The sequence below is a fragment of the Urocitellus parryii genome, chromosome 9 (assembly GCF_045843805.1).
Source record: "Urocitellus parryii isolate mUroPar1 chromosome 9, mUroPar1.hap1, whole genome shotgun sequence".
Lineage (NCBI taxonomy): Eukaryota > Metazoa > Chordata > Mammalia > Rodentia > Sciuridae > Urocitellus > Urocitellus parryii.
The window spans coordinates 5,241,080-5,257,960 of NC_135539.1; the positions used below are offsets into that span (position 1 = coordinate 5,241,080).

Genomic DNA, 16,881 nt, shown 5'->3' on the forward strand with positions numbered 1-16,881 from the left:
AGGGGATGAGCTCCGCTTGGGAGCTGAGGCCCCCTGTCAGAGACCATGAACCGGGTGACCTGGAGGAACGCTCGGGCATCCCAAGGCAGCAGGGCTAGGAACAATCAAGACACACGCTCTGGGCAGACACCACCAGCTTTGTTACCATCACCAGCAGGACACAAACCAAGGGAGAGGCATTAAGGTTCCAGGGCCAAGTTGTCCACTCCCTGAGGTCTCTCCTGTAAGGCAGAGGGGTGCTGTGGGCATCGCTGGGTTCCCAGCCGCCCCTCCAGGCCCTGCCCAGCCCTGGTGCAGACGCAGATCCAGGCTGCCTTCCTGGATCAGTCCTGGGAAATGGGGCCACCTAGGAGGAGGAGAGCTACAACTGTTCCCCACTCGGGCTGCCCCCCCTGGGCTGCCCCCCCTGGGCTCACCTTCATCTTCCTGGGGGAGGGGCAGCAGCAGTGGCAGCAGCAGTGGGCAATGACCAATAGCAGCAGGAACAGCACGGTGCCTGGAGCAGAACGGGTGTGCAGATATGGGCTCCGGCCTGGCCCTGGGATGGGCCTTTAGGGTCCAAGGGCACCGGCCACACTCACCCGTGAAGATGAGGAAGACCACAAAGGCAGCGGTGTCCCACTCGGACTGGAAGAGGTGGCGGCTCTTCAGTCTCCCCAGCACTTCCTGGGCTGTGACCTCCAGCTCCTGCCTCAGCTCCTCCGCAGGCAGGCCCATCTCTGCAGCAACCAGCTGTTCCAGCCCCCAGAGGGTGACCTTAGAACCCTGGGCCAGCTCAGGCCTCCCTGGCCCAGCCCCTCTGCTCCCCCTGTCCCCGGCCACGGCCACTGCCCAGCTCTCACCACCTGTCCCTCAGCCGGCCCTGCCTCAGGCCCCGTGCCTCCCACTCCTCTTCTAGCCCCACCCTTCCAGCCCAGACAGCCCCCTGCAGCCCTGTCCTGCTCCCTCTTCCCCCCAGGGCTGCCCCCAGGTGCCACCTGCCTCCAGGAAGCCTTGCTCCGCTGGCCAGGCAGTTCCAGCCTTGAGAGCACAGACTGTTTCCTGCTTCCGGATCCACACCACCTGAGGCCTTGGCAACCAGCCCCGCCCTCCCCAGGGCCAGCCAGGGCTGCCAGACCCTGGGGACAGGGGCCCAAGGCCCCAGCTGGCCCCGGTACTGCTCGCTCCTTCTTTTGCAAGATCTTATTTTTACCTTTTCTCAACATACCAGACAAGCAACCTGGAATAGGTGGGCACTCAGTGCCCTTTGATTTGGTGGATAGAAGGGGACAGAGAGCCAGAGGAAGAAGAGAGCACAGGTGGAGGGAAGGGGTCAGGAGCTTGGCCAGGGTCCACTCCCTTCTCTGGGCAGCTGGGGTGATGTGGCTGGCCTCACACTACATCTTTCATTCTTAAAAATAACCCTTGCAAGGTGCCGGGTCTGTGGTGGTAACTTAGAACAAAGCAACCCTTGCAGGAAAGAAACATCAATCAGGCGCCTGACAGAAATGCCTGTCAATCAGCAGGATCTCCTGACTAACACCTGTCAATCAGCAGGACCCCCTGGCCAATCCTGGAGTTCAGCCAGCTCCCCTGACCAGCTCCAGCAGGACAAGAGACTCTAAAAACATCTTTTCACCTCCCAAGCCCTTCCCTTCCTGCTGTAAGCCCCATAAAAGTCCAGTCCGCTCAGGCTTCCCCTCAGGTTCTCCTCAGACCCTTCTCCTGTCCACTCTGTGGGTCTGATCGAGTTCCACCTGGGAGTGATATCTCCATAGAGCCTCCTTCCTTGGCCTTTTTAAATCTGCCTCCTTTGGTCGCTGCCCGACTCACCTGCCTAGCCTGATCTTACACAAGGAAGTGGTTACGCTTTCAGATGAGGTCTTTCCCTGGGGCACCGCCCCTGACCTTCACGCCTATGACCCTCCCCAGCAGAAGTAGCCCTCACTCCTCCCTGCTTTCCTTGGCCACTGGGGACCAGAGGCAGGGCTAAAAACCAGGGGGACACTAGTTCTTGTTCTTGTGGTTCTTAATGTTTAGCAGGAAAGAAGAAAAAAATTAAACTGGGTTTGGTATTGTATATCTGTAATCCTGAGAGACTGGGGAGACTGAAGCAGGAAGATCACAAGTTCAAGGCCAGCCTCATCAATTTAAGGAGACCCGGTCTCAAAAATTAAAAGGGTTGGAGATGTAGCTCAGTGATAAAGCAATCCTAGGTTTAATCCCTGGTACCAAAAAAAAAAAAAAAAAAAATTACCAACGCTCATGCTTGGGCATGTTCCCTGACCCTTCTATACCTACTTCCTCATCTGTAAGATGAGCGCATTAACAGGTCCACCTCTGCGGGTTACCAGGATTCGCAGAAGCATTCTCAACATGAGGACAGGTACTTGCAGCTTCTGTGGGCTCCTGTGCAGGCTCCACACAGCTGAGCTCATCCAACCTCAAGGCACTTCCTGAGGTCAGCACGCTGTCTGCGGCGTTTGCTGGAAGGCTTGGACTACGCCAGCACCGCACAGTCCTTGTCGGTGGCCACCAGGACATTTCCCTCCCGACTTCCGAATTACTCTTCATGCACAGGGGTGAGAGAGTCCTGCAGAAGGCCGGCTGCCCGGGAACACTCTGCCCAGAGGCTCATTTCTTTAGGGGACATCCCCAGACTCAGCCCACAGGTGACTGGATCCATCTGGTCTCTGCTAGCAACTAACCCTAACCCTAGCAAAGTCCCCACTCACTCTGCTTTGGGAGACCACCGCACTCACTCCTTCAGGAGCCCTGCAGAGGGGCCTCCAGACTTCCTGCTGAGAGGACCCTGGCCCAGGCAGGCTTGGCCTGGTCTTCCTGTTTCTGCCCTCCAAGCCTGTGGTGTCTGAGCACAAGGAAGTGGAGGCCAGGGAACGGAGTGGACACGGAGGACAGTGCTGGGGCAAGTCCAAGGGGTAGAGCAGGAGGGCAGACCCCAGGCTGCAGCCTTGCACAAGCAACTCGCGGCCCCTCCAAGCTGCCTGCGGTGGGAAGAGCTGAGCAGTCCTTGCAACAGGACCAGCAAAGCCCCAAATAAGGACTGTCTGCCCCTTTACAGAGAGTCTGCCAGAGCCAGGGTCAGAGGATTGCTGAGGGCTTCCAAAGTCAGCTGCCAGGAAGCAGGAAAGAAAGAACATGGCAGCTTGAGCGAGGCAGGGAGGCTAGACCCTGGTGGGAGAAGTCCCAGGCGGGGTGGGGCTCAGAGGTGGACTCCATCAGCACCGTGGAGGCCATCTCAATGACAAAGCAAGAGGGTGGACACCTTGGCTTCAGTCCACCACAGCCAGCTGTGGGCCCTCACACCCTCTTTGTGTGTCAACTCATAAACTTCCTGGGCTGTTGACCTCCGCTGATGACCTCCACTGATCCAGGAGCATAGACACCCCTCCTCTCTCAGAGCCCTGCCCGCTTTTGCCCGGCCCTCCCACCACCTTGAAGAGTCCCTCCACTCAGGTCTGGGGACCTTTTCCACCCACCACGTAGAGGGATGCTGGCAGTCGCTGGGACCTGCCCCAGGACCTGCGCCTTGTCTGCCCAGCACCTGTAATTACTCAAGTATCCCTTTGATGTCAGAGATCCCGCGGTCTCTAGAGGTTTGGTGTAACACATGATCTGCCTGAAGAGGGCTCGACTGGCCAGGGTTCTCATCTCTAAGATGCAAATGGAAATCCAGACATTTCCATGAGCAAGAGGGGGGGAGGACAAGCAGGAGGACTCCGTCGAGTGGCTGCCTTCAGTCCCAGCCCAGCCACTTCCTCAATTATGTGTGACCTCTCTCTCTCTCTTTTTTTTTTTTTTTTGGTACTGGGGAGTGAATCCAGGGGCACTTAGACACTGAGCCACACCCCCAGCCCTTTATTGTATTTTATTTAGAGACAGGGTCTCACTGAGTTACCGGGGGCCTTGCTGAATTGCTGAGGCTGGCTTTGAACTCACAATCCTCCGACAGCCTCCCGAGCCACTGGGATTACAGGTGTGCGCCACCACACCCAGCGTGACCTCCCTTATCTGTGAATCAGGGGTGATACTCCAGCCGCATCCCAGGGCCCCCAGAGCAACGCCAGGAGCAGGGTAAGTGCCCTTTTCTAGGTTGATCTCTTGGGTTTTGGTTTTTTTTTTTTTTTTTTTTTTTGTGTGTGTGTGTGTGTGTGGTGCTGGGGATTGAACCCAGGGCCTTGTGCCTGCCAGGAAGCTCTCCACCAACTGAGCTATGTCCCCAGCCAGATCTCTTGGTTTTTCAATGATGCAGTTAAAAACATGATGGTGACAACAATTGATGGACCAAAGAAAATACCCGGGCCAGGTGTGGTAATCCCAGCGGCTCAGGAGGCTGAGGAGGAGGCCCACAAGTTCGAGGCCAACATCAGCAATTAGCAATGAGGCCCTAAGCAACTTAGGGAGATCCTGCCTCAGAGAGCATGAAGGGCTGGGGATGTGGCTCCACAGGAGGCACCTGGTTTCAATCCCCAGTCCAAAAGGAAAAGAAAGTGCATGGATGTTCTGTGGGGGTCTGGGTGTGCTTCCCCAGCAGAGTGGTTCAGGGCGTGAACTCAGGAACCAAGCCCAGCTGGTGACCTTGGGGACCTCGGCGCACATAGGGGTGGTAGTGGGCTTTGGCCGGCGTCCAGGCATTGCAGGGTAGGGCCGGGAGGAGGGCCGCTTCCTTGGCCTCTCCTGCTGCAGGTGGGGGTCACAGGGCGGAGGCTTGAGCTTGGATTCTGTGGTCAACTGCCACCCTCCCCTCCCCCACCACGTGCACCAGGCCCCCAGTGGCTCCCACAGGGACTCCGCCAGGCGCCACCAGAGGCTGAATCTTTCTCTTGCTCCTCTGCTGGACTGGCCACTGTCCTCTCTCCAAGGCCGTCTTCCCTGGCCCTCGCAGCCTGGGCTTTGGTCAGTCCCTCTGTGTCTGTGTCCTCTTCGCTCTTATGTGTCTCTCTGGCTCTCCAGCTCTGCTCACTCCGCTTATGTGTCCCCCGGGAGGAGAGTGGGGCACCTCCTCCAAGAGCCCCCTTCCGAGGTCCCTGCTGGGCAGAGCCCTGTGCTGCACCCCCCACTTCCTGTGGCCCCTTCCAGGACCCCATCCAGCCACAGTGCACCCCTGGGCTTTGGTCTGCCTGAGCGCAGAGCCCCTAGACCCAGAGTCACCTGCGCTGGGGGTGGGAAGGGCAGGCCTCTGGGCTGAGCCTCTTGGTGGGGGTTCAAGTCTCCCCAGCCGTGGACGGTGGGCCTCGGGCAGAGCAGGGGCACAGAATGTGGCGTCAGTTCAGAAACGAGAAAGCCCAGCCACAGGCGGCTTCTCCCTCCACACGGATGACAGGCGCCATCGGCATCGCTGCGCCTGGCCCCATGGATCCCCTGAGGCGATCCTCCTCCCCGTGCTCCTCGCGACCCTCGAGCCCCAGGACCCCGCCCTGCGAGGCCTCTGACTCTGTGGGCATCGAGGCTGTGCTGGACCAACTGAAGATCAAGGCCATGAAGATGGGGTTTGAGTTCAACATCATGGTGGTGGGTGAGTGAGGGGCTCACAGACTGCAGGACCAGGGGACAGGGACAAGGCCTGTGGGCCCGGGAGTGTCGCCTCATCCCCCAGTCTCAGGGTCCCCGTTTGGCAGGGAGCCTGGCCATGGCACCTCATGGGAGTGCTACAGTGGAAAATCTGGGAAACTGTTGTTACAGACAAAAATCACCCACCAAGAGGCAAGGAGGGTCTGCGGGGAGGGTCAGACTCCTGGACTTGGGACCCCAGTGCAATCTTGATTCGATGTCATGGATGCCGATGTGGCTGGGTTTCACTTGTAAAAACTGGTTGAAATGCCCATCAGTGGGTGGCTGAGCCAGCAAAACTTGGCTTATTCATACAGTGGAATATTATTCAGTCATGAAAAAGAATGAAGCATGGACTTGGGCTACAGTATGACCGAACATTATTCTAAGGAAAAGCAACCGAACACCAAAGGCCAGATATTGTATGATTCCATTTACATGAAACATCCAGAACAAGCAAATCCACAGGGACAGAAAGCAGACAAGGGGGTCAGGGGCTGGGAGAGGAGGGAACAGCGAGCAATTGCTTCACAGTCGCAGCCTTCCTTTTGGGGTGATGACAGTGTTCTGGAACTGAGGAGAGGTGGTGGTTACCTGGTACTGGGAGGGGATTTAATGCCACTCTTATTTTACTTTTGGTACAACAGGGCTACTCTGCCACTGAGCTACATGCCCAGCCTTTTGTGCTGGAATCAAACCCAGGGCCTTGTACATGCGAGGCAGGCACTCCGCCAACTGAGCTGCATCCCCAGCCTCCTTGCCCAGCCCTTTTCAAAACATTATTTTATCCTGGGCTGGGGACAGAGCTCAGTTGGTAGAGTGCTTGCCTGGCACGCACAAGGCCCTGGGTTCAATCCCAGCACCACAAAAAAATAAATAAATAAATATTTTATCCTGCCAGGCGCAGTGGTGCAGGCCCTCATCCCAGCGGCTTGGAAGGCTGAGCCAAGAGGATGGTGAGTTCAAAGTCAGCCTCAGCCATGGTGAGGCGGTAGCAACTCAGTGAGTCCCTGTCTGTCTCTAAGTAAAATACAAAAAAGAGCTGGGGATGTGGCTCAGCGGCGGCTGAGTGCCCCCGAGTTCAATCCCTGGTACCAAAAAAGCAAAAAATTGTTTCATCTTGAGACCGAGTCTCACTGAGCTGCCGAGGCTGGCCTTGAACTGGAGTCCTCTCCCTGGGCCTCTCGAGTACTGCCACTTGACCGTGCACTTGAAAACCATAACGGTCTTTTTTGCCGTCAATTTGACCTCAATAAGCAAAGGGGAGGAAAATGTTGAGCTGGACGCTTGTGACCGTGGGTACCTGACGGTGTTGACACTCAGCCCAGAGAACAGTCTGCTTTCTGAAACGTCCCACGGGGTCACGCGCAGGAGAGGCTGCCTGAGGTGTGCCCGCCCCTGACTGCTGTCCTCTGGTCACTCCCAGGGCAGAGCGGGCTGGGCAAGTCCACCATGGTGAACACCCTGTTCAAGTCCAAGGTGTGGAAGTCGAGCCTGCCGGGCCTGGGGACGCCCATGCCACAGACGTTGCAGCTGCACTCAGTGACCCACGGTGAGTGAGCCCCGGCCCGCCCCCGCCCGCTGGGTCCGATCCCTCCCCTCTGCTCTCCCCACAGTCATCGAGGAGAAGGGCGTGAAGCTGAAGCTCACCGTGACCGACACACCCGGCTTCGGGGACCAGATCAACAACGACAAGTGGTGGGTCCCAGGGTGGGCGGCCAGCTCCCACCCCGTCCTCCGACCCCTGGGAGACACCCAGCTCCAGAGAGGCCTGGCCATGCCATCTAAAACTGAAGGCCAGCCAGGCGTGGTGGCACAGGCTGTGACCCCAGCGGCTCAGGAGGCTGAGGCAGGAGGATCACAAGTTCAAGGCCAGCCTCAGCTACTTAGCAAGGCCCAAAGCAGCTCAGTGAGATTCTGTCTCAAAATAAAAAAAAATGAATAAAAAGGGCCGGGAAGCGGCTCAGTGTAAAACACCCCTGGGTTCCATCCCGATTCCAAAAAAAAAAAGTCGGCAGCCAGCTTTCTCGTGTGTGTTCCCTTCCCTGTGAAGTCGGTGCTGTCAGCCAAGGCTTCAGGGAGAATGGCAGGGGTCTGTCTGTCTCCCATGAGGCAAAGGGCTGTCAAAGGGCCATAAGGGGACTGAGCCACTCTCGGGGGCCAGGGAGGCAGGCGGGCTCTGGGGGTCTGTTCTGAGGGGGCTTCTCTGCCCAGCTGGGACCCGATTCTGGGCTACATCAACGAGCAGTACGAACGGTACCTGCAGGAGGAGATCCTCATCACCCGGCAGCGCCACATCCCTGACACCCGGGTGCACTGCTGCGTGTACTTCGTGCCGCCCACTGGTCACTGGTGAGGTGGCTGGACCAGCCAGGGAGGGCCCCCCACCTAGGGCAGACAGGAGGAGGAGTCTCAGTGTGGGCTTCGGGCTGGGTGGCCTCTCACTCTTCCCTATCCCCGCCACCACTGTCCCTGCCCTGCCTGGGCAGCCTGCGGCCCCTGGACATCGAGTTCCTACAGAGACTGTGCCGGACTGTGAATGTGGTGCCTGTGATTGCCCGGGCTGACAGCCTGACCATTGAGGAGCGAGAGGCCTTCAGGAGTAGGGTGATCTGGGTGCTCAAGGCAGGGCTGGGATCAGTGTGGCAGAGAGCAGGGTGGGCAGGATGGGCTGAGGTCGCCTGTGTTTGGTTGGCAGATCCAGGAAGACCTGAGAAATCACTGCATTGATGTGTACCCACAGAAATGCTTCGACGAGGACATCAATGACAGGATCCTCAACAGCAAGATTCGGGTAAGAAGCTGCAGGGGGCAGAACGTTGGTGGAACTGGGCTCTCTCTCTGCAACTCAGGGAAATGCACGTGCACTTCTAGCAGGTACAAAACTGCATCCGTCTACAAACTCAAGGTGAGCAAGAAATGGCTCACATCAGACAATCCACAGAAAACCAAGAAATGCTGGCAAGTCACATCTCTAAAAAGGGGCGTGTATCCTAAGAACTCTCACAACTCAACAACAAAAGCCTAAAGGGCAGGGACTCCGGTGATTCCCGGGGCTGACAGCCTGGGGGTGTGACTCGGTGGTAGAGTACTTGGGCTCAACTCCCAGCACTCAAAAAAAAAGAGCAGGCCAAAGGCCAAAGATCTGAGTAGACATTTCCCCAAGAATATATAAAGGGGTCTGGGGACATAGCTCAGTTGGTGGAGTGCTTGCCTTGCATGCACAAGGTCCTGGGTTCAATCCCCAGCACCACCACCAAAAAAAAAAAAAAAGAATACATAAAAGACGGGTAGTGGTAAATGCCTGTAACCCAAGCTGATTGAGAGGATGAGGCAGGAGGATGAAAAGTTCAAGGTCATCCTGTGCAACTTAATAAAACTCTGTCTCAAAATAAAAAATAAAAAGGACTGGGGCTGTAGCTCAGTGGTAAAGGGCTTGTGTAAGGCCCTAGGTTCACCTTCCAGAAACATGGAAACACACAAAGATATACAAATGTCTAAGAAACACACACAAAGGTGCCTAACATCATCAGTTGTGAGGGAAATCCAAATCTCAAAACCACAGGGAAAGACCACACCAATTGGGATGGTGTCTTAGTCAGTTTTCATTTGCTATAATACAACACCTGAGACTGGACAATTTATAAGGTATGAGATTTATTTAGATCACAGTCCTAGAGGGTAGAAATCCAAAAGAGGGTGACCATATCAGTGTGGCCTCTAGTGAGGGCCTCAAGTTGCCTCACACAGGATGGAAATTAGGAAGGGTAAGTGGACGTGTCCCAAACGGGATCCCGTGGCTAGAAGGAGGCCAGAATAAAGCTGAGGAAGCCTAACTTGCTTCATGAGCACCCTGTGCACACCTGTCTGTTTTAACCCTCATGATGACCCCAGGCGGAGATTACCGTTTCGTTTCACAGGTTGGAGGTTCAATGTCAGCAGGATTGCATACTTACGTATATAAGGAATACACATGGAATTCAGAATATGTATGGTATATGTGCAATGTGATATATGTTTATAGATCACATATGTTATACTTTTTTTTTTTTTTTTTTTGGTGCTGGGGATCGAACCCAGGGCCTTGTGCATGCAAGGCAAGCACTCCACCAACTGAGCTGTATCCCCAGCCCCTTTTATTTCTTACTTTTTTGCAGTGCTGGGGATGGAACCCTTGCACATGCCTAGCATGGCTCTGCCGCTGGGCTACACCCCTGGCCCCGAGATTATATTATTACCGTGGTTATTAACCAGACAGTGTCCAAGGTTGGCTACTCTGCCAACCTTGAACTATGCTAAACGCTTTGCGAACGTCCAGAGGCCTCCGACCGACCTGCTGGTGCCCTCACCTACAGCTGAGGCAGAGCAGGCACGGGTTAGACGCCCCGAATACCGTGCTCCCTCCCACCGAGGACAGTGCCCCAGCCTCCTCCCAGGTGCCTCCTCCTCCCCTCCCCTAGGAGCGGATCCCTTTCGCCGTGGTCGGTGCAGACAGAGAGCACATGGTAAACGGGAGGTGCGTGCTGGGCCGGAAGACCAAGTGGGGCATCGTGGAAGGTCAGTGCGGGGACCCCGGAGACGCACTGAGGAGGGGGCGGGAACCAGAGCCCGGCCTGCACCTTAGGGACCTGGGCCGGGGCGGCGAGGTCCACAGACGGCAGCACACACACCTGAGCGGGAGCCCAGGCGAGCTATCTGGCTCGGCCTCAGTTTCCTCTAGTCAAATAGGCATCGCAGGAATACGGGGACTGACAGGGTGCAAGTCCCCACCCAGCTGACAAGGCGATCACCGAGGGAGGGACACTGGGGGGCACTAGCTGAGGGAGCCAAAGGGCCCTGCCAAGGGCCAGGCTGGGTAGCAGGAGCTACCATGTTGTCGTTAGAAACGCGTGTCCGCCATGGGTGGTACCATGGGCGAAATCTGACGCAGTGAAGGTGGGCTCACTCCCTGGCTCAGCAGCTAGCCGTAGTGGCCACTGCCCCAGGCCCCAGGCCCCAGGCCCCAGGCCAGACAGCGGATGAACGAATGGCTGACTGAGAGCACCGAGGGAAGGGCAGAGGGGCAAGATGGGCCCGGGGTGGGGCACAGGGCCTCGGCACACGGTGGGGCTCGCTCAGTGCTCGCTGGAGCCACGTTCAGGCCCGTGTCTTGCAGTGGAGAATATGGCGCACTGTGAGTTTCCTCTCCTGAGAGATCTGCTCATCCGGTGAGGCCTGGGAGGCCGGGAAGGGGTCGCGGGGCCACCGTGGTCAGGGCTGACCTGCCTCTCACCACCCAGCTCCCACCTCCAAGACCTGAAGGACATCACCCACAATGTCCACTATGAGAACTACCGTGTCGTCAGGCTCAACGAGAGCCACCTATTGCCCAGCGGGCCGGGCTGGGTGAACCTGGGCCCGGCCTCCACCCAACAGCTGACCACCCCTGCACCCTTGAAGGTCCGAAGGCGGGTCCAAGAGGATCCCAAAGATGAGTTCTAAGCACTTGCAGGCTCCCCAGGTCCTTGCACCCAACCCCCAATACAATACCTATTAAAGGTGGACATTGCTTTGTATTAGAAACTGTGTTCCTTTTTTGGGGGGGCAGTACCAGGGCTTGAACTGAGGGCACTCCACCACTGAGCCATAGCCCCAGCCCTATTTTGTATTTTATTTAGAGACAGGGTCTCACTGAGTTGCTTAGTGCCACGGCATTGCTGAGGCTGGCTTTGAACTTGAGATCCTCCTACCTCAGCCTCCAGAGCCGCTGGGATTACAGGTGTGTGCCACCACGCCCAGCTCGAAAATGACTTCTTTGAGGTAGCCTCAGAGAAAAGTATGGTTCTGTTTTTCTCTTTTAATAGCATGAGACCCAAGATCCTCAGGAAGTCAACCCCACTGTCCTGAGCCAGAGCCCAGTTACAAATTGGGCTCTCCCGTTTGTCCTGACCTCTCGCTCTTGGCCTGGGACTAGGCCATGAACACTTGACTCCCCCACGTCCTTAGTGGCCTGACCTTTGGCTGTCCTCCCGGAGCCACTCTGAGCCATGTGGGCCCTGCCTTCCTTCTTTCCTGCCCTAGCAGACCAACATGGTGAGCAGGAGACCCCAGCGGCCGAGTCCCTTGTCCTCCCCTGCCTCAGGCTCTGCAGCTACACAATGGGGGTCGGGGGTGACTGTGTCCCTCTCTGTGGTGTTGGTGTTCGAACCAAACTCCACAGTTCTTGTTGTGCCTGCCACAACCCGAGAAATGGCACGCGGACAGAGGGGATGGCAACCAGACGGAGCGAGCATCAGTCCAGGGAGGAGAACCTGTGGCCGTGTGCGAGTTGTCCTCTCCCAAGATCCTCCAGGGGGTTTGGACTTGACGTGACGGGAGCTGAAGCACTCCTCGGTGACAACGGTGAGCAGAACGGTACCCTAGCTACAGGTCAACTCCTCCATGAAGCCTTCCTTGACTTCCCCAACCGATGGAGGCCGATGGAGCTCAGTGGTACAGCACTCAGGGGTGCTCGGCCACTCCCCCTACATACAGACGATAAGATAAAAAACCTTTCAAGTTTTTTTTTTTTTTTTTTTTTAATCTCAGTATTTGGTCACACCGATGGAGGACTAACACACTCTCTAACAAACGTCTTAGTGGTGGCACATGGCTACACAAAGGACGAAACACTGTCCCATCCCATAGCATGTTCCCCAGCTTGAGATCAGCCTTGGGCAATATGACAATGGCTACAGTATTTCAAAACCGCACGCTCTTTGGCACCGCAAGTGCAATTCTAGGGATGGATATTACACCAGCCCCTCGAGCCTCCAGTCGGCACTACTGACGTTAGAGGCTGGATCATTCTTTGCTGGAGGAGGCTCTCCTGTGCACTGAAGGAGGTTCAGCAGCATCGCTGTTCTGGACCCACTAGATGTCAGTAGCAACTCCCCCACTGTGACAACTATAAATGACCCCAAACATTGCTACAAGTCCCCTGGGGTACACAGTATGTCCAGCTGGGAACCACTGATAGCTGTGCCCAGGTGTGCAGAGTATCCTACCAAGGTTCCCAGAGAAGGGCAGGAAACAAGGTACCTGTCCACGGGACACCCATACCACTGTATTAGTTTCCTATGGATGCTGTAACAAATCAGCACATACTGGAGGCTTGTCAAAGTCTAACATCAGTATCACTGGGCAGAGGAGGGCTCCCGCACTGACCTAGCCACCATGTTGCCCCCCTCTGACTCCAACTGCCTCTTCAACTTTTCTTCTGAGTGGCTTTCTTCTGTGGTCACTTTGCATTCCAGGAACCACAGGTCTGAGTGATAAGCATCTTTATGACAAGGGACTGAAACTACCCCCAAGCAACAGTGAGTCTCAGCAGATTACCCCATGATGGGTCTGCCCCTAAACAGAAGCTGAGGGAGCTTCTGAAGGAGCTGAGGCTGCCCACCCCCCTAAGCAGGAGCCATCATTCCACAAAGGGGAGCGAATTGACCTTCCCAGAACTGTCCTGAGATAAGGATCAACCAGACGGTGGCACAAACAAGACAGCAGATTCCTTCAGCTATGCAACTCCTGAGCCAAGCAAGCCCCCCACCCCCAGCACTGCCTTGTTCCCTTTGTCTTTAAACCTCACAGTGACAGTCAACTATTGAAGACAGATCTTTGGCCACTGCACCTGGGTATCTGCTCTTCCCTTGGTGGCCACACTGATCAAAGCTCCTGTCCCACTCTTGGCCACTGCCTGTCTCTTTGATTGTCATATTGGGACAGGTGGAAGAGACTGGTCTGTCAGGACCCCCAGAGCCAAGGTCTTTGCCTTAGGACTCCAGTAAAAGGGCCCAAATCACAATCTGAGAAAGGATATGCTCCAGAGGAGACCACATCCTTCCTTCCCCAGCTCCTAGAGCTCGGTTCCTCACTTTGTGCCCCCTTTCTTTCTCTCTTTTTAATACTTCTTTAGATGTGGAGACCTTATTTGATTCATTTGCTTACACGTGGAGAATGGAACCCAGGGCCTCACACATGCTAGGCAAGTGCCCTACCACTGAGCCACAGCCTCAGCCCCCCCCCCTTTCTGTACTTTCAAAGCCAGCAGCTTAACCCCTTGTTCCCAGGGCCACACTGCCTTCCCCTGGGTCAAGTCCCCCTCTGCTTCTCTCTTATAAGGACCCTTACTCTTGTGATTATTGGGCCCATCAAAATAATCCAGAATAATCTTTCATCTCAAAATCCTGAATTCCATCACCCCTGCCAAATCCCTTTTGTCAAATAAGGTAACAACATATTTACAGATTCTAGAGAACTAGAACACAGTGATTCCAGGAGGCATATTTTAAAAAAAAATGTTTTCTTGAAAAAAAATTTTTTTTTCTTGGAGCTACTTCCTACTCCTCTCCAAGCCTTACCCTGATCTCTCTTCCCATCTTTAACATCCCTCTCTCTGGGGTAGGCTGAATTCCAAAGGCCCTCTGCAATGCCTTTCCTAGCCTCAGTTTAAATAGTAATGTGTTCATCAAAAAAGAAAATGCAACAGTTGTTGTGTGATCACACCTGTAATCCCAGCCACTTGGGAGGCTGAGTCAGGAGGATCACAAATTTAAGGCTAACCAGGGCAATTTAGTGAGACCCTGTCTCAAAACAATGAAAAGGGCTTAAGGCCTGGGGTTGTGTAGCTCAGTGGTAGAACGTTTGCCTAGCATGTGTGAAGCACTGGGTTGGATCCTCTGCACACATAAAAATAAATAAATAAAGGTATTATTTATTTATAAATAAATAAAGGTATTATTATGTGTGCATCTACAACTTAAAAAAAAAGGGGGGGGGCTTGAGGTATAGCTCAGTGGCAGAGCACCCCTGAGTTCAATCCCAGTACTGGGAGGGAAAAAATGCAGATGTGCACTCTGTAATCCCAGGGACTCACAGGAGGTGAGTTCAAACCCAGCCTCAGGGGCTGGGGATGTCGCTCAAACGGTAACGGCTCGCCTGCCATGCGTGGGGCTTTGGGTTCAATTCTCTCAGCACCACTTAAAAATAAAATAAAGATGTTCTGTCCATTTAATTAAAAATTCTCTCTCTAAAAAAAAAAAAACAAAAAAAAAAAACCCAGCCTCAGCAACTTAGCCCTGAACAACTCAGGAAGACTCTGTCTCCAGTGAAATATAAAAAAGGGCTGGGGATGCAGCTCAATGGTTAGACACCCCCGGGTTCAATCCCTGGTACCAAAAAAAAAAAAAAAAAGAAAGGCAGATGCTGTTCCCTTTGATGTGACAAGGAAGCACAAGATTTCTCGGAAGAAAAAAGCCAAGAGCCTTGTGAAATCTGTCTCGTGTCCCACTGCCCCGCTTTTCTGTCATGGTGCTTTCAGAGCCCCCTGAGGCCCTGGAGCTGGGGACTTGAGACAGAAAGATTTCCTCCACCTTCCTCAAAGCCGGCCTTGAGGAACACCTGCTGTCGCCTGGTCAGCGAGCCTGCGAGCTTCGCGGAGTCGTTCTCCGTGTCGTACCAAGTGGATGTCTCAACAGCACACAAACTACCGGGTCCTCGCCGCGGGTCGCGCAGTAGGCCTGCAGGGCCCAGCACGCCCACTGCGGCCGAGGCGGAGGAGGCGGCACTGCCCACTCCACTCTCCTGGCCAGCACTGACCACAGACTGCTCACTGTCTGTCTGTCTTGCCGGAACACTTGAAGCAAGCACAGGCTCACAGCTGGGTCACCTCGGCCGGCCCATTCGGGGACACAAGGAGCAGCTTTTAAGCCGGTGGACGAGCTGCAACACCCTGGGCCACCTGCGCTGCGCTGTGTGGACACCGAGGCCAGGGCGCGCAAGGGGCCGGCCGGCTCTCGGAGACAAAGACGCGGCCACCGGAGGCAGCGTTGCCATCCTCCGGGGACGCGACGCCCGCCCCTCGCCGAAACCGGCACGTGCTCAGCCCGGGAGCGCCGCGGCCTGCGCGAGGCACCCTGGGAAGTGTAGTCCGGCCGCCTTCCACCCCGCCTCCAGCGCCCGAGACTTCCGCTCCCAGCGGGCACCGTCCTCGCGCGAGGCTTTGAGAAAGACACAGGAGACAGCTAGGGTGGCTCTGGGCCAAGGGGAGGGGCGCGCGAGTGGGAGGGGCGGGGCCTGAGCAGGTTTCCGTTTTGAGACCCCACCCCGGAAGCCAACGTGGGCAGTGAGCCCCCTCGTAGGCCTTTTAGGCGGGTGCAGATTCGGGGCCAGCCTCAGCGTTGTAGGGAGACGTCAACAGACACTAGTAGGGCAGTATGTAAAAAAGTGGATGTGAACTGATGTGATTCTGCAGTCTGTATATGGGGTAAAAATGGGAGTTCATAACCCACTTGAATCAAATGTATGAAATATGATATTTCAAGAACTATGTAATGTTTTGAGCAACTAATTATAAAAATTAAAAAAAAAAAAGGTCTGGGGGTGTAGCCGGGCAAGGGATATTATTTGGGGAGGAAAGGCATGCCTGAGTCGACCTGGGAGACCTTTTTTTCCTGGGCAAAAACATCGGCATGTTTCTTCTTTCTCCCTTCACCTTTTATTATTTTTTAAAATGTTTTTTAGTTGTCAGTGAACCTTTATTTTATTTATTCACATGCGGTGCTAAGAATTGAACCCAGGGCCTCATGCATACTAGGCAAGTGCTCTATCACTGAGCCACAACCCCAGCCCATCCTTTTTAGTTTTTTGAGATGGGGGGGTCTTGCTGTTTTCTCTTTTGCCCAGGCTGGTCTTGAACTCCTGGGTTTAGGTGGTCCTCCTGAGTCAGCCTCCCTAGTAGTTGGGACTGCAAGCTTGTGCTTCTTCCCTCAAGCTTCTTTTCCAATCTTATTTTGAGCAACTTTTGCTTTTGGAAATGAAGATGGCAAAGAGTACTTCCTACTTTTTTTTTTTTTTTGAACGGGTACTGGGGATTGAACTCAGGAGCACTCAACCACTGAGCCACATCCTCATCCCTATATTGTATTTTATTTGGAGATAAGGTCTGAGTTACTGAGTGCCTCGCAATTGCTGAGGCTAGTTTTGAATTCCCGATCCTCCTGCCTCAGCCTCCCGAGCCACTGGACCTGCTTTCTTTGATCCCTTAATGGATCAGGTCAGTGCTTGTCCTGGCCTGTGTATTCTGTGCACATGTTCTCTGTAGAACACAGTTACCTGATTCCCAGATGTTTGCCTTTTAGACCAGTTGTGAAAGCCCTTGGGGGCACTTGGAACCAACCGGAGGTGGCCAGGCCTCTTTCCACCAGCTGGCAGAGCCCAGTGTTCTGCCCACCTCCCTCCCCAGGCAGCCTCCGGGTCCTGGGCTCATTTCTCGCACATCTGGGCCAGGGCTGCAGTCTTCCCTCTTCCTGGCCC

General features: G+C 55.0%; 2 protein-coding genes across 2 annotated transcripts; one reads left to right on the top strand and one right to left on the bottom strand.

The window, feature by feature from the left end:
- Positions 1 to 117: 117 nt before the first annotated feature.
- On the bottom strand, positions 118 to 866 carry Smim22 (small integral membrane protein 22). Its single transcript, XM_026385657.2, has 4 exons — positions 843 to 866; positions 582 to 732; positions 417 to 496; positions 118 to 221 (listed from the first exon to the last, which is right to left on the bottom strand). The coding sequence occupies exons 2-4, from the start codon at positions 715 to 717 to the stop codon at positions 180 to 182; spliced, it is 258 nt and encodes an 85-aa protein (XP_026241442.2). The 5' UTR covers positions 718 to 732; positions 843 to 866; the 3' UTR covers positions 118 to 179.
- Positions 867 to 5,352: 4,486 nt separating this feature from the next.
- Septin12 (septin 12) lies at positions 5,353 to 11,031 on the top strand. The gene is made up of 9 exons (XM_026385538.2): positions 5,353 to 5,515; positions 6,977 to 7,102; positions 7,167 to 7,248; positions 7,765 to 7,902; positions 8,040 to 8,157; positions 8,249 to 8,344; positions 10,011 to 10,107; positions 10,706 to 10,757; positions 10,830 to 11,031. The coding sequence occupies exons 1-9, from the start codon at positions 5,353 to 5,355 to the stop codon at positions 11,029 to 11,031; spliced, it is 1,074 nt and encodes a 357-aa protein (XP_026241323.1).
- The last annotated feature ends 5,850 nt before the right edge of the window (positions 11,032 to 16,881 follow it).

Bases quoted from the DNA above. Each gene is read 5' to 3' on its own strand.
- Septin12 (XM_026385538.2), top strand. From the start codon at position 5,353: ATGGATCCCCTGAGGCGATCCTCCTCCCCGTGCTCCTCGCGACCCTCG. The intron at 8,158-8,248 runs GTGATCTGGGTG...TTTGGTTGGCAG, and splicing joins GAGAGGCCTTCAGGAGTAGG to ATCCAGGAAGACCTGAGAAA. The intron at 10,758-10,829 runs GTGAGGCCTGGG...CTCACCACCCAG, and splicing joins CTGAGAGATCTGCTCATCCG to CTCCCACCTCCAAGACCTGA.
- Smim22 (XM_026385657.2), bottom strand. From the start codon at position 717: ATGGGCCTGCCTGCGGAGGAGCTGAGGCAGGAGCTGGAGGTCACAGCC. The intron at 497-581 runs GTGAGTGTGGCC...GTTCTGCTCCAG, and splicing joins GGTCTTCCTCATCTTCACGG to GCACCGTGCTGTTCCTGCTG. The intron at 222-416 runs GTGAGCCCAGGG...TCTGCCTTACAG, and splicing joins CCTCCCCCAGGAAGATGAAG to GAGAGACCTCAGGGAGTGGA.